Source organism: Macaca thibetana, chromosome 11, assembly GCF_024542745.1.
Source record: "Macaca thibetana thibetana isolate TM-01 chromosome 11, ASM2454274v1, whole genome shotgun sequence".
Classification (NCBI taxonomy): domain Eukaryota; kingdom Metazoa; phylum Chordata; class Mammalia; order Primates; family Cercopithecidae; genus Macaca; species Macaca thibetana.
The window spans coordinates 117,463,211-117,488,515 of record NC_065588.1 but is presented as its reverse complement, the minus strand read 5'-3'; the positions used below and the strand labels follow the sequence as shown (position 1 = coordinate 117,488,515).

At 47.9% G+C, this 25,305-nt stretch overlaps 2 protein-coding genes across 3 annotated transcripts in view; both read right to left on the bottom strand.

Moving 5' to 3' along the window:
* Positions 1 to 25,305, bottom strand: part of P2RX4 (purinergic receptor P2X 4) — a 341,582-nt gene that overhangs the window by 74,564 nt on the left and 241,713 nt on the right. The gene's annotated exons all lie outside the window — the stretch shown is intronic.
* The window catches only part of P2RX7 (purinergic receptor P2X 7), a 54,837-nt gene that overhangs the window by 26,035 nt on the left and 3,497 nt on the right, over positions 1 to 25,305 (bottom strand). Inside the window, exons 2-4 of one of the 2 annotated variants that reach the window (XM_050747985.1) lie at positions 6,957 to 7,125; positions 5,775 to 5,843; positions 842 to 914 (exon numbers count right to left, since the gene is read on the bottom strand). In XM_050747985.1, the coding sequence (XP_050603942.1) occupies positions 842 to 914; positions 5,775 to 5,843; positions 6,957 to 7,125 (311 nt within the window). Of the gene's footprint in view, positions 1 to 841; positions 1,628 to 5,774; positions 5,844 to 6,956; positions 7,126 to 25,305 lie in introns of those variants that run through there. The other variant, XM_050747984.1, reaches the window with a different exon arrangement.

The window sequence follows — 25,305 nt, the reverse complement described above, 5'->3', positions numbered from 1 at the left end:
CCTGTGCTTTTTTTTTTTTTTTTTTTTTTTTTTTTTTTTTTTTTTTACGGAGTCTAGCTTTGTCACCCATGCTGGAGTGCAGTGGCATGATCTTGGCTCAATGCAACCTCCGCCTTCCAGGTTCAAGTGATTCTCATGTCTCAGCCTCCCAAGTAGCTGGGATTATAAGCACGTGCCACCATGCCTGGCTAATTTTTGTATTTTTAGTAGAGATGGGGTTTCACCATGTTTTCCAGGCTAGTCTCGAATCCCTGACCTCAAGCATCCATCTGCCTCACCCTCCCAAAGTGCTGGGATTACAGGCACGAGCCTCTGCACCCGGTGCCCTGTGCCTTTCTAAGTTAAAACATGAGATAAAGAAATTCTGCAGGTATCACAATAGCACTGTTCTTAGATATAAGTAAAATCAAAAGTAAAATAAAACAGTACAAAAAATTTTTGAAAAGTAAAAATTAAAATAAAATAAAAAATTTGCAGGTTAATATGGGTATTACTGCCAGGTTCCCTGGGGGTATAAGTTCATGGTCCTTAACCTTTGATTCAGGGGGAAGTTTAGAATATTCAGATGATACTATAGGCCATGTGATTTTTCTACCGATTAGAACCTGAACCTGCTAGATTTTTAGGAGCTTCTCTCACTGGAAAACTGGAGTCATGTTTACAGTCAGCAGCTGGTCTGCTGGGGACAGAGCCGAAGCATGGGCAGACTCGCCTATGGCTTGGTGATGGTGGAAGAGGACAGCTGAGAGCAGAGGCTGAAGACCTGAACTGGGCATCACAAATGTCACCAAGATGCCTGACCATCCAACCCTAGGGTCTCGGGAAAAGAAACAGAAGGTACCTTTGCTCTGTGGGTCCATCCATCCCTTTTTACAACCCCGGTCAGAGGAACAGAGCGTCCTGCGGGTGGGATACTGCAGATAGAAGGATGAGAGAGTGGGGAGTAAGTGACGTGTGTTACTAAGACGCGGAGAAGAGATTCGATATCCACCAGGATGTGCACACGAATGCTTAGAGCAGCACTGCTCAGAATTGCCAAAAAGTGGAAACCACGCAAGTGTCCACTGACAGATGAATGGACAAATAAAATGTGGTACATTCATACACAGAATCTTATTTAGCCATAAGAAGGATGAAGCGTTGACGCAGTGTACAACATGGATGGACCTTGAGAACATGATGCTGAGTGAAAGAAGCCAGACACAAAAGGCCACACCATGTATGATTCTATTTATAGGAAATGTCCAGAATAGGCATCTATAGAGACAGAAAGCAGATTGGTGGTGGCCAGGGACCAGGGGAAGGGGAGAATGGGGAGTGACTGCTAATGGGTTTGGGGTTCCTTTGTGGGTGATGAAAATGTTCTGGAGGCTGGGCGCCATGGCTCATCACGCCTGTAATGCCAGCACTTAGGAGGTCAATCACCTGAGGTCAGGAGTCTGAGACCAGCCTGCCCAATGTGGTGAAACCCCATCTCTACTAAAAATACAAAAATTATCAGGCATGGTGGTGTGTGCCTGTAATCCCAGCTACTAGGGAGGCTGAGGCAGGAGAATCGCTTGAACCCAGGAGGTGGAGGTTGCAGTGAGCTGAGATGGTGTCACTGCACTCCAGCCTGGGTGACAAGAGCAAAACTCCATAAGGAAGGAAGGAAAGAAGGAAGGAAGGAAGGAAGGAAAGAAGGAAGGAAGGAAGGAAGGAAGGAAGGAAGGAAGGAAGGAAGGAAGGAGGGAGGGAGGGAGGAGGGAAGGGAGGGAAGGAAGGAAGGAAGGAAAAAAAAGAAAAGAAAAGAAAGGAAAATGTTCTGGAATTAGATGGTGGTGATGGTTGCACAACTCTGTGAATATACTAAAAACCACTGAATTGTACGCTTTAAAATAGTGGGGTTTATGGTATGTGAATTATATCCCAATAAAAATGAATAAAAATGGGTAAAGCAGAGGTCTGGGCAGCTAGGAATCACTTTCAGGGATGCTGGCTGGGGTGGAGGACAGGTGGTTTGGTCCAAGTGGCCCTGTGGCTGAAAGGACTAAGCAGGGCAAACAGGTGCAGAGACTCAGCAGGACACATGGAACTGAGAGACATTGGCCAGGACACTCGCCTGGCCTAAGAAAATGAGACCAGCTGGGTCTCAGGGCTGAAGGACAGAACGTGGAAGAGAGAAATGAGCTGCCCTGGTTTATGCATATTTCTCTTCCTGTTTTCTAGGGAGCAGGCTTCATGGCCAGTCTTGAGGAAGCCAGAATATGACATAGGTGTGAAAATAGCCTCTGCTCCTTGTCATCTGTGCAATTTGTGGCTTCTACAGTGATTCAGGCCAAGGACCTAGGTCTTGGACCCAGGTATACCTGGTTCAGCAGTAGCTGCACCATTTTCTAGCTGAGAGACCTCAGCCAACTCACTCACTTCTCTGAGCCTCAGTTTCCTCATCTGTAAAAGCAGGGTGAACAGATTTGCCTTTTTTTTTTTTTTTTTTTTTTTTTTGAGACAGTCTTGCTCTGTTGACCAGGTTAGAGTGCAGTGGTGTGATCTTGGCTCACTGTAACCTCCACCTCCTGGGTTCAAGCAATTCTCCTGCCTCAGCCTCCCAAGTAGCTGGGATTACAGGCACACACCACCATGTCTGGCTAATTTTTGTATTTTTAGTAGAGATGATGTTTTACCATCTTGGCCAGGCTGGTCTTGAACTCCTGACCTCGTGATCCGCCTGCCTCGGCCTCCCAAAGTGCTGGGATTACAGGCATGAGCCACCGTGCCCAGCCAACAGATTTGTCTTGCATGGTTGTTGTGAAGATTAAATGAGTTATGAAAAGAAAGAGTTTAGCACATAGTACATGCTCAATGTATGTTTCTTGTAGTTTTCAAATTCTCTCATGATCTCTTTATTTCCCAGGCTGCCTTAGTCACATGGCATGCCGTTGGTCTCCTCCCCTTGTGACTCCCCAGATTAGACTATGAACCCTTTGAATACAGAGCAAAGGTCATATCTTTGTAGCTCAAGTGCCTGGCAAATAGTAGGTCTTGATAGTCATGGAAGGAATGAATGTGTGATCATTCACTGTGGCTCATGGAAAGTTACATTTTCATTATCAACTGGAGATGAATCTCAGGAAAGAAGAGAAATCAATTTTATTTTGCTCTCCAAAAGGAATTCTAAAATTAAAAAAAAAAAAAAACAACAGCATTAGTTTTGTTGTAATCTTCTCTTTTGTGATTGTTGCATGGATTAAAGATGGCCACAAATTCTTGGTCACTTTCCCCATTGAGAGGTGGAGTGTTTCCTCTACTTTCTGAAGCTGAACCTGTGCTGTGACTGCAAAACCAATAGAAGCAGCAGAAGGAATGCTGTTGCCAGTTCCAGGCCTAAGCCTTAAGAAGGCCAGGAAGCTTCTATTTTTTTGTTTTGTTTTGTTTTGTTTTGTTTTGTTTTGTTTTGAGGAACCTGAGCCACTATTGGAAAGTTTGACTACCTTGCTGGAGAGACAATGCAGAGAGACCTTGAAGAGAGGGAAACTCTTAGGGGTTCCCAGAGAGGAAGAGATGTCTAGCTATCCCTGGGTGCCAATTGAAGCTCCAAGGGATGCCAACCCCAGCTGCCATCCGACTGCAGCTCCTTGAGAGATCCCTAGTGACACCAGTAGAAGAACCACCCAGCTGAACTCAGTCAACCACTGAACTGTGAAAGTTAATAAAATGCTTGTGTTAAGCCCACCATGATCAGGGTAGTTTGTTTTGAAGCCACAGGTAACTGGAGCAAATATCTATTCAGGTTGGTGTGTAACTGGAACTTGGTCATATTTACCGAGACAACCAGAGATAGAAGGGTGTTGATGGGCAGAGAGGAGGTGAATGTCCAATTAGACCAGCCCAAACCAGCCTGGAGTGCAAGTTAAAATCCCAAAGAGTCACATGTGCTCTCTGGGCTGGCAGTGCCTCCACGGAGCCTGTTGGGTTCCAGCCACTCTGAGTGACATTCCATCTGAGGAGTAACATGTCATTTGAATCATAACAGCTGACATTCACTAAGTGCTTATAAGGTACCATGCCTTGTTTTAAGCATGTCACAGGTATTCACTCATTTGTTTCAATGATCTGAACAGCTAGGTTTTGTTCTCAGCCCCATTTTATAGATGCACACAACTTGGCACAGAGAGGTGAAGAGTCACCTGCCTGAGGTCACAGATCTAAGAATTTTAAGTTTTGAACCTTTAGCAGTCTAGCTTCTGAGCCCAGGCTGTTAATCTCTGGGCTATCCTAACTCTCTTTCTTCCAAGTCTCAATAACTCCAAAAGTGTCTTTATGTATACACGGGGGTGGAGTGTGGTGTAGAGATGACCAAAGGATGGGACAAAAGAGAACCAGGGCCCCCAAACTGGATTGGAGACAGAACACTGCTGGGAAGGGAGACAGAAGGGAGGGCTTGGCTGGCCTGGCTGTTAGAGATTTCACCTGAATGGCAGGGAGAGTTAAGGGGCGATGAGGACAAAACAAACAAAGAAAGCTCTCCTTTTAGGGGGAGTGTTATCAAGATAGACACCAAGGGAATGTTATGCTGGTTCTGAGTTTGGGTACAAATGATGGCAAAGACTGTACTCTAAGAGAGCACTTTTGCCCAGAGTTCCTGGACACTCAGGAAGCTAGACCTTGTTGCCAGAGTGGGCCCGTGAGCAAAACCCCACCGGCAGGGCTGGGCCTACTCACCAGTGGAGGATCTGGCTGGGTACCACCAGCGTTGCTGCAATTGTCAGTGCTGGGAATGGTCCTTGGTACAGCACAGTTACGTTACCTGAGAGGGGAGGCTGGGAGGTTGGGAGTTACCGGTAATGCCTAGCAGTAATACGCTGGTATAGATAAACTTAGCTGGTTTTCATCTTGAAGAGCAGAGAGCAGGATGGTGAGGTACAGAATAGGACAAATACAGTTTTTGTTTTGTTTTGTTTTTAGAGACAAGGTCTCACTATGTTGCCCAGGCTGGTCTTGAACTCCTGGGCTCCAGTGATCCTCCTGCCTTGGGCTCCCAAAGTGCTGGGATTATAGGTGTGAGCCACCGTGCCTGGCCCAGAATAAAACAAATATGATTTGATAGGGAAGAAGCGCTTCCAGAAAGAGGCAGCATTGTGGAGAGGGCAGAGCCAAGTTGGGAAAGATTGTCTGGGTTGGTGGCAGGGAACTATGGGGGCCCATGCACCTGATGGAGAGGCTGAGACTCTAAGAAGTGGGTGAATGAGCAAGAGAGCTGTGTGCCAGGGTTTTCCAAAACTGGCCCTGCAGACAGTTCACTGTGAACCATAGTAAGAGAAGCTGTGAGTGAGGACACTCAGGTCCTAACCCTGGCTGTGCCTGCAGCAAGCTGTGTGACCCTGGGGACGTCACAACCTCTCTGAATCTGTGTTCTGGTTTGTAAAATGCCATTTTCTCCTAAAGTCATTGTGAGCCTCAAATCAAATGTGAAATGTTGTGCAAATGCCAAGAATCACCATTGTCATAAGCTGCGAAGAGAGCCAGAGATAGAAAGAGCAGGGTTGACGTCTGCACGGGTCCCTAGTGCTAGAACCGGAGACTGAGGCAGACAGACAAAGATCCGGTGGCCATGGAGAGACACTGCCATGTGTTCTCTCCCTTCCTCCACTCAGCCCAGCCCTACCCCAGAAAAGAGGCAGGTAAATATTTGTGGGCTGAAATACACCCCAGGGTCCTAATTTCTGCTTCTTCTGACGTGCATCTCCCCCAGGAACTCTTACGACCTGACCCACCACTCCAGGTCCCCTCCTTACCTCGGGACATAACCGCTGCTCTTGGCCTTCTGTTTTGAGAAAGTTTGTCATCACGAAGAAAGAGTTCCCCTGTGGAGAAAGAGAGGCTAAAGAAATGCAAAGCCTTTGAAAAGAGAACTACTTGATTATAATAATCCAGCTTGCTGGGCGAACCTCTCCACTTTTCTAAGCTTCTAGAAATCAGGGTCTGTGGGCAACTTGGAATATGCCGAGTGCTTAATATCAAAGCTGGATGGGCAGCCCTGCTGAGCTGAGGGAGGGTGAAGGAGCATTTGCATGAGTTGAGGAGTCATTTACCACTGCAGTCTCAAAAGCAGCCTTTTCGTGTTTTTTTTTTTTTAACACAGTAAAATCTCATTAAATTGAAACTCAAGAGACCTGAGGAGGCGAGGGTAGGGGAGCAGGCTTCACTGGAACACTGTTCAGATTTTCCCGGACTTTAATGAAAGGCACTAGGGCATCCCACCACCCGAGCAATCACAGGATTTTAATGACTGGCTGTTAGAAACAAATAGATAGCAACGTGGGCTTTATAGGGTTTTGCAAAGCATTTTAGCTCCCCAGGCCACAAACTTGCCCCTTCGTCCCTCCTGCCCCCTTCTCTGTTTTTTGGCCTCCTCAACCCTACTTTAATTTCTCCTTTTTGGCAATTCTGCTTTCATTTTCCCTGCTTGCAAATTTAGAAGTCACACGCCTTCTCTCAGTGACCGATGCCTTTCTTCTTTTTGTCATTTACATCCTTTCTTGGTGGAAAAATGTACCCAAGAATGGTCTCCTGGAGTCGTTTTTGTTGATAAAACGCCACACAATCTAGAAGGGCTGGTACTCTTCGGTAGAAAGTTCTCTGTCCTTCTAAATCTAGGCAGACCTTGCTGGCTTGGTGGCTGTGCCTCTAAAAAGCTGCATATAAATCAAGTGTGAGTGAATCAAATCCTGTTTTCAATGTACCAGGACATGCGGCTATTTTGAGAAACCCTGTAGGACTTGATAAAGCAAAGGATCATCTCCTGGATCTCACCCAGGTTTGCAATTTTTAGGTTTTCTCAGTTGAGATGTTCACAGAGCTTTTAAAATAGGGCCAACATTTTTTCTGGAGTGAGGCTCTAGATCCTAGGGGGAGGGAGCAAGGCCCTGGCGATGGTGACCAGCGACGAGCCTGGGAGAATGCTACAAGGTGCTTACCTGCAAAGGGAAGGTGTAGTCTGCAGTGTCAAAGACACTGTGCACCAACTTCTTCACTCCATTCTCCACGATCTCCTCTTTCACCTCTGCTATCCCCTTCACCTTAGTGTGCACAGAACTGATGACAGGCTCTTTCCGCTGGTACAACTTGTCACTCACCAGAGCAAAGCTAAATGGCAGACATGGGAAAGCATCAATGGGAGACATAGCACAGCGGGTTGGGATGCAGGTGCTGGAGGATGCAGGCACTTCCGTTCCAATCCTAGCTCTGCTGCATGACTTGCTTCCATGTGACTTGTTTTCCCTCTCTGGACAATGGGAAGAATAGTCATACCTGCCTCATGGATTGCGAGGATGAAATGAGAGATGTCTGCAAACTCCTTTGCCCAGTATCTGGCACCTAGTGAGGACTTGCCACAGGAAAGCTACTGCCCCCAATCCTACTCTTTAATGTTCTCTAACATGGACCCTCATAGATAGGACAGCTTCTCAAGTCAGAAAGTCCCGCCCCGGTAGGTTCGCCAGCTTTGTCTGGAGGTTCAGTAACACATCAGCACCTTCCAGTCTAAGACAGTGTCTGGTGCATTTTCAGAAACACCTACCTGCTTTATCAATAACATTAAAAATGGCAACTACTCTCTCTTTTTTTTTTTTTTTTTTTGAGACAGAGTTTTGCTCTTGTTGCCCAGACTGGAGTGCGATGGTAGGATCTCGGCTCACTGCAACTTCCACCTCCCAGGTTCAAGTAATTCTCCTGCCTCAGCCTCCCAAATAGCTGGGATTACAGGCGTGAGACACTGCGCCCAGCCTCTCTTTTTTTTTTTTATTCCAGAGAAAGGGCCTTGCTCTGTCACCCAGGCTGGCGTGCAGTGGCGTGGAGCTCACTGCAGCCTCCAACTCCCGAGCTCAAGTTGATCCTCCCACCTCAGCCTCCTGAGTAGCTGGAACTACAGGTATGTACCACCACATTCAGCTAGTTTTTGTTATTTTTTATAGAGAGGGGCGGTGGTGGGGGTGGTCTCTTTATGTTGCCCAGGCTGGTCTCGAACTCTTGGCCTCAAGTAATTCTCCTGCCTCAGCCTCCCAACACGTTGTGGTTACAGGTGTGGGCCACTGCACCAGGCTGCAGGAGCTGCTCTTTCTTGAGCACTTCATAAGTGCCAAGTGCTCTACATGCACCATCTCCTTTAACCCTCACAACAGTAGGAGATAGTTACTGGGATTACCGGCATTCGCCACCGCACCCAGCCTAAAGGGTTTGTTTTATTGTTTTTTTGAGATGGAGTCTTGCTCTGTAGCCCAGGCTGGAGTGCAGTGGCACCATCTCAGCTCACTGCAACCTCTGCCTCCCAGGCTCAAGTGATTCTCCTGCCTCAGCCTCCTGAGTAGCTGGGATTACAGGCGCCCACCACACTTGGCTAATTTTTGTATTTTTAGTAGAGACAAGGTTTTGCCATGTTGGTCAGGCTGGTCTTGAATGTCTAACCTCAAGTAATCCACCCACCTCAGCCTCCCAAAGTGCTGGGATTACAGGTGTGAACCACCACGTCTGGCTAATTTTTCTACTTTTAGTAGAGACAAGGTTTCACCATGTTGGTCAGGCTGGTCTTGAATGTCTAGCCTCAAGTGATACACCCGCCTTGGCCTCCCAAAGTGCTGGGATTACAGGCATGAGCCACCGCACCCAGCCCTAAAGGGTTCGTTTTAAATGTTTTGTTTACTCATTCAGACTTTACTTATTTAGTCCCTTCTCTCTGCCCAGCTGCTGAGTGATATTAGCAAGTCTAAGATAAGCTGACCTTGGGAAGCTGAGACAGAGTGGGCCAAGACTCAATCCCAGCTGTTCTCCACCTTGGCTGTGTAACCACCCAGGGAGCTTTCAAAATTGCAGGTCCCCAGTCCCATCCCTGGAGACTATGATTCCATGGGTCAGGGGAGTTATCCAGATACCCACATATTTTTTAAAAGTTCCCAAGTGATTCTAATGCATAGCCAGGGCTGAGAACCACTAGTAGGCTCCTGAAAAGACAGCTCAGGTTTGACAATAGCAAGTACATTTGAAGAAGAGCATTCCCCATGACCCAGCAATACAACTCTTATGTATGTGCCCTAGGGAAACTCTTGTACGGTGCCGGAGGAGCTATGGGCCAGAATGTTTCTGCAGCATTGCTTGTAAGAGGGAAAGCAGGAAATAACCTAAATGTACTCAAACAACGAATGGATAAATAAATTGTTGGATTTATACAATGAGATGCTTTGGGCCAGGCACAGTGGCTCACGCCTGTAATCCCAGAACTTTGGGAGGCCGAGGTGGGTGGATCACCTGAGGTCAGGAGTTTGAGGCCATCCTGGCCAATATGGTGAAAACTCGTCTCTACTAAAAATAAAAATTAGCTGGGTACGGTGGCGTGAGCCTGTAATCCCACCTACTCGGGAGGCTGAGGCAGGAGAATCGCTTGAACCTGGGAGATGGAGGTTCCAGTGAGCTGAGATCGTGCCACTGCACTCCAGCCTGGGCGACAAGAGCGAAGCTCCGTCTCAAAAAACAAAACAAAACAAAACAAAAAACAAAGAACAAAAATTTGCTGGGTGTGGTGGCACAAATGTCAAATTCAGGATTTCTTTTAGGCTGGGCATGGTGGCTCATGCCTGTAATCCCAGCACTTTGGGAGGCTGAGGCAGGTGGATCATCTGAGACCCTGGGTTCGAAACCAACCTGGCCAACATGGCAAAACCCCATCTCTACTAAAAATACAAAAATTAGTCAGTTGTGGTGGCATGTGCCTGTAGTCCCAGCTACTCTGGAGGCTGAGGCAGGAACCCGGGAGATGGAGGTTGCAGTGAGCCGAGATGGCACCACTGCACTCCAGCCTGGATAATAGAGTGAGACTCCGTCTCAAAAAGAAAAAAAAAAAAAAGGATTTTGTTTAGAGATGGAGTCTTGCTATGTTACCTATGCTGGAACACAGTGGCCATTTCACAGGTGCAGTTAGCACACTACAGCCGCAAACTCCTGGGCTCAAGTGATCCTCCCAGTAGGATGTTTATAAAACAAAAGGAAAGAGAATGGGATGAAGGATGAGTTTGCAGGGAGCAAAACTGGATTAGTAATGCTTTATTTCTTAACTTGGATGGTGGTACGTGGGTGTTATATTATTCACAGTATATTTTAGTATTTCTATAACGTTTATTTATTATTTATTTGAGATGGAGTCTCACTCTGTTGCCCAGGCTGGAGTGCAATGGTGCAATCTCGGCTCACTGCAACCTCTGCTTCCCAGGTTCAAGCGATTCTCCTGCCTCAGCTTCCCAAGTAGCTGGGATCACAGGCACCCACCATCATGCCCAGTAATTTTTGTATTTTTAGTAGAGACAGGGTTTCCCCATGTTGGTCAGGGTGCTCTTGAACTCCTGACCTCAGGTGATCCACCCACCTTGGCCTCCCAAAGTGTTGGGATTACAGGTATGAGCCACTGCACACGGCCAACACTTATTTAAAAAGAAGGATTTTCAAGAAAGATGTTGGGGTAAGAGATCCAGATTTGAGACCCAATCAGCACATATGAGATAGAGCTATTAAATAGAATTCCATAGACAAATATGATAACACTTGCTCAATAATACATTTCAGCCCAGCATCCCAACACACACATGGTGTGTGCAGCGCTCTCATACTGGATGTTGCAGTGTTCTCCTGGAACAACACTCGGTCATGTGACCCACCATTTGGGAAGCTCAATTCTGATCTCTCATGTTCATTCCAGAACAGGCAACATATGATCGATCATCCTTAATGGAATCAGGCCCTCTCCTAAACAGAAAACCTGTCTCTGTGTCATAATGAACATGTAAATTTTAAAAATTAAAATACTTCAGAGCTGCATCAAAGACAAAAAGGGAATGAAAGTGAATTTGCACACTTTACCTGTCGGGGGGATACCGTGATCATGAAAGTGAGTTTGTGGTGTCCTCCTTTTGGAAAGAAAGTGCTAATGACCATCCCAGAAATACTCTCCCAACCTTGCTTGGTGACTAAGGCAAGCCATGTCACCCCTCCCGGTGGTCGGTTTAATCTCTGAATGAAGAGAGAACTCCCAGCCTCCCCAATCCCCATGACCTTTTTGCTCTAAGAGGCTATAATGTTATTCATTCTGTAGCAGGCAAAGCCGCTGGTGCCTGGAGCTAACAGGAGTGTGAAGAACCTAGGGATTTCACTGGGCTGGGGAGGATGGGTAAGTTGTGGGGTGGGGGGTGGTGGTGTGCGCACATAGTTGCAGCTACTTGTTAGACCAAGGTAGGAGGATCCCTTGAGCCCGGGAGTTCAAGACAAACCTAGGCAACACAGTGAGACTTCAGTCTCTAAAAAAGAAGACGAAGAACAAAGCTGGAAAGATCCTGGGAAGTAGAAGAGAGCTAATGGGAGGGAAGCCAGGGCCATTGGCTGGCTCTGGTTTGGCTGTGTCCCCACCCAAATCTCATCTTGAATTGTAGCTCCCATAATTTCCATGTGCTGTGGGAGGGGCCTGGTGGTTGATCACTGAATCATGGGGCGGTTTCCCCCATACTGTTCTCATGGTAGTTAATAAATCTCATGGGATCCGATAGTTTTATAAGAGGTTTCTTCTTTTGCTTGGCTCTCATTCGCTTTTTGCCTGCCACCATGTAAGACATGCCTTTTGCCCTCTGCCATGATTGTGAGGCCCCCCCGGCCATGTGGAACTGTGGGCCCATTAAACCTCTTTTCTTTATAAATTACCCGGTCTTGGGTATGTCTTTATTGGCAGCATGAGAACAAACTAATACAGCCATCAAGGAGCATTCACAGGCACGTCTTGCTGAGGAGGAGCCATGGAGTGGCAGGGAAATAAGGATGGAGGGTGAGGTTGGGCCCATGGGACCCTCAGGCTGCTTGCTCTGGACCCACCAAATGGAGATGAAGGTGCCCATCATAAAGTCGTTCTTCAGAGCCTCAGTCCACATGCTCTGAACATGAGTGACTGTCACAGACTTACACTGGCATCGTAGGTGGGATGGGCCCCATGCCAGCACAGTTAGATTGTTCTTCAAGCTCTGCAGGGACGACCTGCCTTTCAGCAAAGTTCCTCTCCACCTGACAGCCCCTGGGCTTCCAGAGCAAAGGTAACATCAGAGGGCTGAACCCCTAAAGTGTATCCCTTGTATCTCTTAGTTCACGCCTAACCCAGGCAAACAAACATCTTCATGGACCCCTAAAGAACGGTAGCACCAGGCACTGTGCCTGCAGTGCGGCACAGAGAAGCTTGGTGTGCAGCCTCTGCATCTCTTATCTAAAATCCCAAGAGGAGAATCTGATCAGGTCCATCGCTGGTCCACCTGACCATGGTGGGGGCTCAGCAAGGGGCGAGGACCCAAGAGATGCTCTGAGAAGAAAGTGGGGGGGAGCCAGCACCCCCAAGGCAAGTTAAATCCTGATTGCATTAGTTTCTGGTTGTTGCTCTAACAAATTACCACAAACTTAGTGGCTTTCAACAACACTAATTTATTCTTTTGCAGTTTTGGGGGTCAGATTCCTAAAGTCAGTCTAACAGGGTAAAAATCAAGGGTTAAAAAGAAAAAATATAAGTTAAGATCACAGCTAGGTGCAGTGACTCACGCCTGTAACTCCAGCACTTTGGGAGGCTGAGGCAGGTGGATCATTTGAGATCAAGAGTTTGAGACCAGCCTGGGCAACATGGCGAAACCCCATTTCTACTAAAAATGCAAAAATTAGCCAGGTGCGGTGGTGAGCGCCTATAATCCCAGCTACTTGGGAGGCTGAGGTGGGAGAATCGTTTGAACCTGGGAGGTGGAGGTTGCAGTGAGCCAAGATTATGCCACTGTACTCCAGCCTGGATGACAGAGCAAGACTCTGTCTCTAAATAAATAAATAAATAGAAAGATCCCAGTACAAGTCATTCCCATAGGCAATGGGAGTGTCTTCTAGATATCTCTTGATGTCCACACCTAGACACATGAGTAGATATACTGATGTTACAAACATGGCTGCAGGCTGTTTTGTAACTTGTTCTTTTTACTCAACAATACGTTATTAATTCTTTCTATGACAGTAAAGATCTATCTGTGATAAAGATAGATCTGTGATACACAGTCATTCTCAGTGGCTAAAGAGTATCCTAGTGTTGAGATTGAACATATGAAACGGCCCATTTTGACTGGGTGCGGTGGCTGACGCCTGTAATCCCAGAACTCTGGGAGGCCGAGAAAGGCAGATAACTTGAGGCCAGGAGTTCAAGACCAGCCTGGCCAACATGGTAGAAACCCCATCTCTACTAAAAATACAAAAATTAGCTGGGCATGGGGGTGCACACCTGTAATCCCAGCTACTTGGGAGGCTGAGGCAGGAGAATTGCTTGAACCCGGGAGGCAGAAGTTGCAGTGAGCCAAGATTGTGCCACTGCACTTCAGCCTGGTGACAGAGTGAGACTGTCTCAAAAACAAACAAACAAAACTGCCCATTTTGCGTTTTGTAGGCCATAGCTATAGAATATAGGCAGTTCCATACGGTTCAAGCTAAAAGGTACATTGTGATAATTTGCCAACCAGCCTTCAGGGATGGATAATTACTGGAACCTTTGTTCAATTTTCCCAATTATAAACATTTTTGGTAACCCTAATATAGTCCTTACCATATGCCAACCGCTCTTCTAAGTCCATTTTGCTAACATATATTAACTCTTGCAATCCTTACTCTCCCCCACCAAAAACGAAAGCAAAACTAAAAACAAACAAACAAAAAAACCCCAAGTCTATAAGGAAGGTATTACCCCCACCTGATAGCTAAATAAACTGTGACATGAATGAAGTGAGAAGCTTGTCCAAGGCCACGTAGTAAATAGCAGCACCAGCTCCAAACACAGCCACGTGGCTTCGCAGCCTCAGCTTTCTTAAATGCTACGGTACATGGAATTCTTTTTCCAACATCCTTTTCAAATGTTCATTGCTGGTGTAAAAAAAACACCACACAATTAATTTTTGTGTGTTGATCTTGTTCCTTGCAACTTGACTGCAGTGGTTTCTTTGCTCTAACAGTTTTCTTGTGAATTCTTTGGAATTCTCCCTATATGGGATGGTGCCACCTGTAACTAAAGATAGTTTTACTTCATCCTTTCCCATCTGGATGCCTATTATTGCTTTTTCTTGCCTAATTGCTCTGGCTAGAACTTCCAGTACAATGTTTAACAGCAGTGGTAAACGTGGGCATCCTTGTCCTGTGCCTGATCTCAGGGACAGGCACTCATGCTGTGCTCCTAACCACTGTGTTTACTGTCTGTTCACCCCGCATTCATGTTGCCAGGAGTCCCTGCACAAGCTTCTTCTCACACCTGAGGCATTAAGTCCATAGGACAACTTCTGGGTCAAAGGGTGTGCACATTTTATATTTGAGTTCATTTTCCCAAATCACAAAAGCTTGAACCATTTCATGCTTCTATCAGCAAAGCAAGAGTGTGCACACTGCCTCTTCAGAGGGGCTTGGCCCAGCTCAGTGGCTCACGCCTGTAATTCCAGCACTTTGGGAAGCTGAGGCAGGCGGATCACTGGAGGTCAGGAGTTCAAGACCAGCCTGGCCAACATGGTGAAACCCCGTCTCTACTAAAAATACAAAAAATAACCAGGCATGGTGATGTGTGCCTGTAATCCCAGCATTCGGGAGGCTGAGGCAGGAGAATCGCTTGAAACCAGGAGGCAGAGGTTGCAGTGAGCCGAGATCGCGCCATGCCCTCCAGCCTGGGCGACAGAGTGAGACTCCATCTCAAAAAGAAAAAAAAAAAGAGGGGCTTGACAAATAAGAGGACTGTCATGTGAACTTGGCTGGGACAGTAGAGGGTCTGGTAGCCAGGCTGGGAGCACATGGCCCATAGGATGGGGGCTGTGAGTTTGAAGAAGAGGAGAGACACAGTAGCAGTGTGCAGCCATTTGAAGAGTAGAAGAGGGACGCAAGGCAGAACTCTAACCAAAGGCGAAAGTTACAGGGAGCTAGACTGTGGTTCAGTATAAGGAAGAAATGTCTAACAGGGCAGTCCCAGAGCAGAACAAGCTTTCCTTGTGGTTGCTGCTGGTGATGGTGAGGAAGATGATGAAGATAATTTTCATTTACCCCATCAACTTCCCTTTCTCTCCTGTCCCATTTCCATCTGCACTTAAACATCATTTCTCCTCTTAAAAATGCCTCCCCTCCCCAGCTTAATCCCTCCTACCACCACTCCATGCCTCCTTTCTTTATAGCCAAGTTCCTTGAAAGAGTGAGTCACCAGGCCGGGTGCGTTGACTCACACCTGTAATCCCAGCACTTTGGGAGGCTGAGGCAGGTGGATCACGAGGTCAGGAGTTTGAGACCAGCCTGGCCAACATGGTGAAACCCCATCTCTACTAAAAATACAAAAAATTAGCTGGTGTGGTGGCACATGCCTGTAATCCCAGTTACTTGGAGGGCTGAGGCAGGAGAATCGCTTGAACCCGGGAGGCGGAGGTTGCGGTGAGTGGAGGTCACACCATTGCACTCCAGCCTGGGCAACAGAGAAAGACTGCGTCTCAAATAACTTTAAAAAAAAAGAAAAGAAAAAGAAAGGGTGAGTCATCACATCCACTTCCGCATCTCAATTCACTCACTCCTCTACCCATTCCAGTCTGGCTCCCACCCCCATCCCTTCTCTAAAGCCTCTCTTGCCAAGTAAACAACAACGTCATTGTCACTAAATCCAATAGATACATGACGGACCTGATCGTGCTGGAATTCTCAGCAGCAGTTGACACTGACTGTGACCATGCCCCACTTGCCTCACCTCCTTCCCTTAGCTTGCAGGAATCCACTTGTGCCTGACTTTCATTGGATCTCTGTGGCTACCCTTCTTAGAATCTTTTGGGGATTTCTGTGCTCCCACCCCTTAAAGGTTAGCACTCCTCGGGGGTGTGTTCTAGGCCCTTTTGCTTTCTCATCTACGTCTCTTGCTGGTCGGTTGCAGCTTCTTCCAGGGTTCTGGTTGCCATCTATATGCTGGTGATATAGAAACCTACATCTCAGCTCCAGATTTATATATCCAACCACCCATTCAACATCTCCATTGTACATTCCATAGACACCTCAAACTCAATGCCTTCAGTTCTGACCTCATCTTCCACACCAAATTGGCTGTTTCTCCTGCATTTCCTACCCCAGCAAGCTATTCCAGCACCCATCAGTTGCCCAAGCCAGAAGCATGGCACATTCCTTGACTCCTCCTCTCCCTCTTGTCCACCCACCCGTTCAGTTGCCAAATCCTACTGTTTCACTTCCTAATATTGCTCAAATTCACCTACTTCTCTCTTCTGCCTCTATCACCTCCTCAGTCCAGGTCACCATCAGCTCTCAGATCTGGACATCCCAATAGTCACCTAAATGGCCTCCGTTCCTCCAGTCTCACCCTGTCCCCTCCACTCTCCACACTGCAATACTTTAGTGAGAGCATGACTCTGGAGTGAGGTTCAATTTCAGCTCTACCGTTTACTGGCTACACGACCTTGGGCAAGTGACTTAACCTTTCTGAGTCATTGTTTCTTCTTCTGTAATAAGAGGATATTAGGGCTGGATGCAGTGGCTCACGCCTGTAATCCCAGAACTTTGGGAGGCCAAGGTGGGTGGCTCGTTGGAGGTCAGGAGTTCAAAACCAGCTTGGCCAACATGGTGAGATCCCATCTCTACTGAAAATACAAAAATTAGCCAGGTGTGTTGGTGCACATCTGTAATCCCAGCTACTCAGGAAGCTGAGGGTAGGAGAATCGCTTGAATCCGGGAGGTGGAGGTTGAAGTGAGGTGTGATCATACCACTGCACTCCAGCCTGGGCGACAGAGCGAGACTCCGTCTCCCCCGCAAAACAAGAGGATATTAGTATTCTATTGGGCAGGGTTTCTAGTTCTAAACAACAGAATTCACTCTGCTGAGTTTAAGAAGAAAGATTGTCCAGAAAAGACAAATCTCCAGAGGCAGAGAGTAGATTCATGGTTACCTGGGTTGAGCAACCACGGTGGGGAGTGACTGTTAATGGATGTGAGGACTCTTACTGGGCTGATGAAATGTTCTGAAACTGGATTGTGATGATGGTTGCACAACTTGGTAAATTTACTAAAAGTCATTGAAATGCATATTTAAAACAGACGATTTTACGATATGTAACTTATACCTCAAAAAAGTTGTAAAAAGAGACTTTTTTTTTTTTGAGATGGAGCCTCGCTCTGCCACCAGGCTGGAGTGCAATGGCGTGACCTCGGCTCACTGCAACCTCCGCCTCCTGAGTTCAAGCAATTCTCCTGCCTCAGCCTCCCGAGTAGCTGGGATTACAGGTGCCCCGACCATACCCAGCTAATTTTTGTATTTTTAGTAGAGACGGGGTTTCACCATGCTGGTCAGGCTGGTCTCGAACTCCTGACCTCAGGTGATCCACCCACCTCGGTCTCCCAGAGTTCTGGGATTACAGATGTGAGCCATCGTGCCTGACTGATACTATTTTTTTTTTGAGATAGGGTCTCGCTCTGTCACCCAGGCTGGACTACAGTGGCACAAACACAGCTCACTTCAGCCTCACCCTCCCAGGATCAAGCAATCCCTCCACCTCAGCCTTCCCAGTAGCTGGGACTACAGGCATGCAGCACCATGCCTGGCTAATTTTTTTTTTTGAGACAGAGTTTCACCTGTCGCCCAGGCTGGAGTGCAGCAGAGTGATCTCAGCTCACTGCACCCTCCGCCTCCTAGGTTTAAGTGATTCTCCTGCCTCGGCCTGCAAAGTAGCTGGGATTACAGGCACCTGCCACCACGTCTGGGTAATTTTTTTTTTTTTTTTTAGTAGAGATAGACTTTCACCATGTTGGCCAGGCTGGTCTCGAATGAACTCCTGACCCCAAGTGATCTGCCCACCTGGGCCTCCCAAAGTGCTGGGATTACAGGTGTGAGCCACCATGCCCAGCCATCTTTTTTTTTTTTTTGAGATGAAGTCTCGCTCTGTCCCCCAGGCTGGAGTGCAGTGGCATAATCTTGGCTCACTGCACTCTCTGCCTCCCAGGTTCTAGCGATTCTTTTGCCTCAGCCTCCTGAGTAGCTGGGACTACAGGCACATGCCCAGCTAACTTTTGTATTTTTAGTAGAGATAGGGTTTCACCATGCTGGCCAGGCTGGTCTCAAACTTCCGACCTCAAGTGATCTGCCTGCCTCAGCCTCCCAAAGTGCTGAGATTACAGGCATGAGCCACTGCACCCAGCCAAAGTTAACGATTTTGAGATGGTGAGAGGACCTCGTGTCATCCAGGTACGCCCTAAATGCCATTACACATGTCCTTATAAGAGACAGGCAGAAGGAGATTTGACACATACAAAGAGGAGAAGGCCATATGAAAACAAGGCAGAGAGGTCTGAAAATGCTGGCCTTGGCTGGGCACAGCAGCTCCCGCCTGTAATCCCAGCACTTTGGGAGGCTGAGGCAGGAGGATCACGTGAGGCCCTGGTGTACAAGACCAGCCTGGGCAAGATGGCGAGCCTCCATGGTATGGTAGAGCTGACCTGACCCAATCACATGAGCCCCTTAAAACCAGAGAGTATTCTACTTGTCCCAGGAGAGAAGTCAGAGCTTTGAAGCATGAGAACAATGCATTGTATCATAGTAGGCTTGGAGACAGAGAGGACCACGTGGCGGGGAATATGGGAGGACTTCAGAATCTGAGAGTGGCCCCAGGCTGACAGCCAGCGAGGAGCAGAGCCCAGTCCTGCAGCCTCAAGGCATTGAATTTTGCCAACAACAAAAATGAGGTTGGAAGTGAATTTTCCCCAGAGTCTCCAGATGGGAACTCAGCCCGCTGGCACCTTGGTTTAGGCTTGTGGGACTATGTTAGTTTCCACTGCTGTGTAACAAATAGAAACTAATCCAGCCTCAGACACCCCTCATTCCATAGGGCAGCTCACAGTGTGCAGTGGGAGTGGGGCCCTCTAAGGCAGGGTCCAAGGAAGGGGATCCCCTATTGTATGGGTCAAAGAGCGGTACTTCTCTCCATTCCTGAATTTGAAATCTGCGCATGCCCAGCATCCTGTGTTATTCCTTGTGTATCAAAATGTTGCCTGGGGCACATGTTTGGAAAGCTTGGGTCTCCTGTTGTGTCCCAGCCGCAAGGGAAGCTGGGACATTCAGCTGTGACATGGATTGGGGGGGTGGAACTCATAACACAGAGCATTCCCTAAACATGGTTAGGCTGTTCAGGTCATGATCACCCACTCCCACAACCAATCTTCCAGGATTATGTAGGAGGATCAAATAGGCCAATACATTTCACATGCTAAGAACAGAACTCGGCACATGCTAAGTCCTCAGCAGTACTCAGTAGGTGTTATATTTCAAGCAGAATGATCTTTCTAAAATGAAAATATGAGCATAAAACCCTTCCTGTTTTCTGTATGTTTGAATATTTTCTAATAAGATGCTGGGGGCTGGGGGGACAGCTCTCCATGCTTTCTAGTGCCTGCAGGATGCAGCTCAAGGCGCTCCATGATCTGGCCCCTGCTGGCTTCCCCAGCCCCGTTTTCTCTGCCACTGCATCGGCCAGCTGTGGGCCTGTGAAAAAGCCAGACAAACTGTTCCTTCCTCTTCCCAACACTGTGCTACCCACGCAGAGGGGCTGGGAGGCTCCAGTCCAGGGTGGGAGGCTGGGCTGGGGTGGCATCCCCAGAGGCCTGTAGGTGCAGGAGAGAAGCCTCCATCATTACCCCTCGAAACAAGAAAATCAGACATGGTGGCAGCTTTTTGTAAGGCTACAGCCATTCATTTGAAAGAACCATGCTTATCTTTTGAGATGACGTGCTTCCAGCTATTTTGGTGTTTTGGTGTTAGACATGAAAAAAATGATGCGGATAGATGGTAGTAGGCAGGTGTTTTAATTGCTTGTCTGATATCCTTTATTTATTTATTTATTTATTTTTGAGATAGGGTCTTGCTCTGTTGCCCAGGTGGCAGTGCAGTGGTGCGATTTAGGCTCACTGCAACCTCTGCCTGCCGGGTTCAAGTAATTCTCCTGCCTCAGCCTCCCAAGTAGCTGGGATTACAGGCGTGTGCCACCATGCCTGGCTAATTTTTTTTTTTTGAGACGGAGTCTCGCTCTGTTGCCCAGGCTGGAGTGCTGTGGCGTGATCTCGGCTCACTGCAAGCTCCGCCTCCCGGGTTCACGCCATTCTCCTGCCTCAGCCTCCCGAGTATAGCTGGGACTACAGGCCCCTGCCACCACGACCGGCTAATTTTTTTGTATTTTTAGTAGAGATGGGGTTTCACCGTGTTAGCCAGGATGGTCTCGATCTCCTGACCTCGTGATCCGCCCACCTCAGCCTCCCAAAGTGCCAGGATTACAAGTGTGAGCCACCGCGCCCGGCCATGCCTGGCTAATTTTTGTATTTTTAGTAGAGACAGGATTTCGCCATGTTGGCCAGGCTGGTCTGGAACTTCGAACCTCAGATGATCCGCCTGCCTCAGCCTCTCAAAGTGTTGGGATTACAGGCTTGAGCCACCGCGCCTGGTCCTTTATTTATTATTAGTTTTTATTACATAAATATTTTAAGACAGGGTCTGTCTGTCACCGAGCCACAGCTCACGGCAGTCTCCACCTTTGCCTGGCCTCCTTCACAGCGCCATGTTAGTCCTCAAGCCTCTCCTTGGTCTTCTTCAAGTTGGTAAAAGGCATCATCGTACCTCAGGAACCCAGAGTCATCTTTCACCTCCTAGCAAATCTGTCGGTTCTGCCTCCGAAATACATCCCGGCTTTGTCCACCTGTCTCCAGCTCTGCCATCCCATTTTAGCCCAAGCCTCTGTCTCCTCACATCTGGTGACTCCAGGAACATTCTCACTGGTCCCTCACCATCATTCTTGTCCCACCACACTCTATGCTCTGCATAGTGACCCATAAGGCTTCTGGAAACATGAGTCAGATGCTTTCACTTCTCTGCATAACACTTTTCAGTGGCTTCCCATGGCACTGAAAATCAAATTGCAACTCTTCAGCCAACCTGCCCTCAGCTCTGGCTGCTCCCTCCTCTCTCCCCAGGTTCAGGGACATGCCGTCCTTGCTGTTCCTCTTGTGTTTCCAGATCTTTGCATTTACTGTTCTCTTCATACTGTGTGTCACGTGGTTGGATTCTTCTCCTCCTACGGGGTCACTTCCCGAACTGGGTTATCTCTGACCCTCCCCCTCAAGCTCTAGCACATCACCCAGGTGTCAGGGTTTGGATGAGAATGTGGCAGACCTCCTGCTTCTACTTCTCTGAAGACGGTCAAGGGCAGGCCGGGCAAGGGTGGCTCACACCTGTAATCTCAGCATTTTGGGAAGTCAAGGCGGGAGGCTCACTTGAGGCCAGGAGTTCAAGACCAGCCTAGCCAACATGGCAGAACCCCATCTCACTAAAAATACAAAAATTATCTGGGTGTGGTGGTGCGTGCTTGTAGTCCCTATTAGGGAGGCTGAGGCAGGAGAATCGCTTGAACTCAGGAGGTGGGAGTTGCAATGAGCCAAGATTGTGTCACTGCACTCCAGTCTGGGTGACACAGGGAGACTCTTGTCTCAAAAAAAAAAAAAAAAGATGGTCAGAGGAGCCATGCTTGGGATGGATTTGGATTTGCTGCTCCTGGCGCCTGGTGCCTCCCTGGCCTCTGTGCTGGGCTCGCTTCGACTCAGCTGGAAGAGGCCCAGACTCACAGCTTTGTGGCCACTCGCTGGGAAACAGGTGTTCGGCCAGGAGCTCCATTTTAACAGCCACAAACTAGCCTAGCAGCACCATCTCCATGGCGACAGCCAGCCTGGGACCAGGAATGACAGCACAGGCTCACTGTTGGCGCCAGTGGAGGCTGACTGGGCAGTGGAGAAGCAGCAGCTCCGAGTGGAATTGTTTTCTGTGCCTCTCTCAATCTTCCTTAGTCTTCTGTGGCCATTGGAAAAGCTTCTGCGGGGACTGGTCTCCAGGGAAGAGGGAAATCCTCCAAAGAGAATGCAACCATCGTTTATTCCTTTGCTTGAAGTCTTCCCATGGCTTCTCAACCCACTCAGAATAAAATCGAAAGAATTATCCAGCCGGGTGCGGTAGCTCATGCCTGTAATTTCAGCACTTTGAGAGGCCGAGGTGGGCAGATCACCTGAGGTCAGGAGTTCGAGATCAGCCTGGCCCACATGTTGAAACCCCATCTCTACTAAAAATACAAAATTAGCTGGGTGTAGTGGCATGCACCCATAGTCCCAGCTACTGGGGAGACTGAGGTGGGAAAATCATCTGAGCCCGGGAGGTCGAGGCTGCAGTGAGCCAAGATCATACCACTGCATTCCAGTCTCGGTAAACAGAGTGATAACCTGTCTCAAAAAATAAAAAATAAAAATAAAAAAGAATTCTCCAAGGTGGTGCCATCATAGGCGGCTTGGTTTAAGCAACAGCTTGGTGGTCAAAGAAACCAAATAGTAGTAAAGTACCAAGGTGAGCTGGCAGCCTCCGTAGGCCAAGCAGCACGTCCAAGATGAGGAGCAGGGCTCCTGGTGGGACGGAGGAAGGGGCCAACGTAAGAATAGGAGCTCAGCAATTGCCCAGATAGAGTCTCCACAGCCCAGCTGCAGGGCTGAGACAAGCCAGGACTACAGAAGTAGATTTCAGAAATCCCTAATTTCTGGTTTTTGGAAAGACCTTGTAATGGATCACTGATTTTTGTCTGCCTACCCTCCCCACTTCCTTTTCCCATTTTGTCTGGTAACAGAATCTTCCTTCCTAAGGAAAATCCACTGGATGTGGTTCAGGTAGGGCTCACACGGCTCCCTTGTCTTCTACCTACTTCCTGCCACGGGAGCCAGCACGTGACCCAGGCTGGCCAATCGGATGACACCTTGGCCATGGCCACAGTGATTGATTCAGGGATGGATCTGTAACTCACATCTGATCAATCAGAGTCTTTCCTGGGACTTTCCTAGCAGAGCTATCAAGAAAGACTTGTTTACTCCTCTAAGGTTGTTAAAAGAAGAGAATGTGAGGATATCTTGCTACGTAGAGAGCTGTTCAAGTAGGAAGCCAAATAGAAGCAAATGGAGCCAGGCTGTAGGGAGAGGGATCCGCCCTGATGACATAGTTTGAACTCTTCATTCATGTTCGAGGATCGCACCATCTCTTCAACTGCCCAGTTACATGATCCAATAAATTCCCCTTTGAGGCTCTGTGGTTAACATAAGTTGGCTTTCTGTCACTTACTGCCTAAATGATCCTGGCTGACACAGACCTGCTTAGCATGCTATCTACACAGACCTCCAACACAAACTCCTCTTGTAGCTGCATCCCTGCCTTTGACTCCAGATCTGAACTTGGTTGTGAGAATAAGAGAAGCTGAACAGCCTCTCGGTTAATTTCCCCCATAACCAGTCCCTGCTTTGTATCCTATTTTCAATAACTGAGGCCCTGTCTCCTTATCCTGGCTCTTAGTCCTTCCAGCCCCAGTAGGAACACCTGGTCAGAACATGTCACTTGCTGCTGTGTCCTGAACATTGCTCGAGCCTGTCTGGATTTCCACCTATGGTCCACACCGGTCCTACTTGATGCAAACTACATTCCCCAATTCCTTTGCCCCATGGGTCTACCCATTTCACAGATGGCTAAGTCATGGTTACATGAAGTTAAGGCTTCACAGTGCAACTTAAGGCAGCATTTCCCAAACTGTACTGTGAGACTCCATTTGGCCATTTAGTGAGATGTTTAATAGATAGTCCATTAACCAAGAGGGAAAAAGCAAAGCTGGCGATAGTTTTTTCTTCCATTTTATATTTTAAAATACAAACAGTAGTTTATGTGAAGGTTATCTTCTTCTTTTTTTGAGATGGAGTCTCACTCAGTCGCCCAGGCTGGAGTGCAGTGGCGCGATCTCGGCTCACTGCAAGCTCTGCCTCCCGGGTTCACGCCATTCTCCTGCCTCAGCCTCCCGAGTAGCTGGGACTACAGGTGCCCGCCACCATGCCCGGCTAATTTTTTTGTATTTTTAGTAGAGACGGGGTTTCACCGTGTTAGCCAGGATGGTCTCGATCTCCTGACCTCGTGATCTGCCCGCCTCGGCCTCCTAAAGTGCTGGGATTACAGGCGTGAGCCACCGCACCTGGCTGGTGAAGGTTATCTTCTAAAGTTGGCACTTAAGATGAAAATCATGGCTCATCAAAATGGCCTTTTAAACCCTTAAATTGTCCACAAAGCATAGCAAATGCCTCCCACTTCCCAGTGGGTCCGCTGGAGCCAATTTTGCCTCCAGCCCTAGAACAAGTTGCTGTTTTGACAGTTTCGCTCCAGGTGAAGATGAAGGAGTTGACTTATTTTAGGGGTCACATGGCTGAAAAATACGTACCCAGATTAATAAGCAGAGCAGCAAGATGCTCGCTAAAAAGCATGTGGGAACAGAGATTGATGGACGGAACCCCAGATGCCAGTATCCCGTCTCACACCTACTCCAGGGAACCCGGTTGCTGAATCATTGCATTATTTATATTGTTCTCTCTCTCCATGTCCCCATGGAACATGTATCACTGAATCTGAGGGAGTTAAATACATGTAAGTTATGATTTCACCATGTGAAAGAAAAATATTTATCATTACAAGGTGTTCTCATAGTAATCTGTTTTTAGAAAATTTCTTATTATACAATAATCTACTTTTAAGAAATTGAAGGCTGGGCATGGTGGCTCACACCTGTAATCCCAGCACTTTAGGAGGCCAAGGCGGGTGGATTGCTTGAGCTCAGGAGTTCAAGACCAGCCTGGACAACTATGGTGAAACTCTCTCTACCAAAAATACAAAAAATTAGCTGGGCATGGTGGTGTACACCTGTAGTCCCAGCTACTCGAGAGGCGGAGGTGGGAGGATTGCTTGGGCCTGGGAGGCGTAGGTTGCAGTGAGCTGAGATCGTACCACTGCACTACAGCCTAGGTGACAGAGTGAGACCTCATCTCAAAAAAAAAAGGAAAAAGGAATTGCTGGCCCGACACAGTGGCTCATGCCTATAATCCCAGCACTTTGGGAGGCCAAAGCAGGAGGATCACTTGAGGCCAGGAGTTTGAGACCAGCCTGAGCAACATACGGAGACCCCCATCTCTACAAAACGGATAAAAAATTAGACATCATGGCGTGTGCCTACGGTTCCTGCTACTTGGGAGGATGAGGCGGGAGGTCACTTGAGCCTGAGAAGTTGAGGCTGTGGTGAGCTGTGATCGTGCCACTGCACTCCAGCCTAGGGCGACACAATGAGACCCTGTCTCTAAAAGAGAAAGAAATAAAAAGACTGTATGCTGAGCCCAAGAATGTCAGGA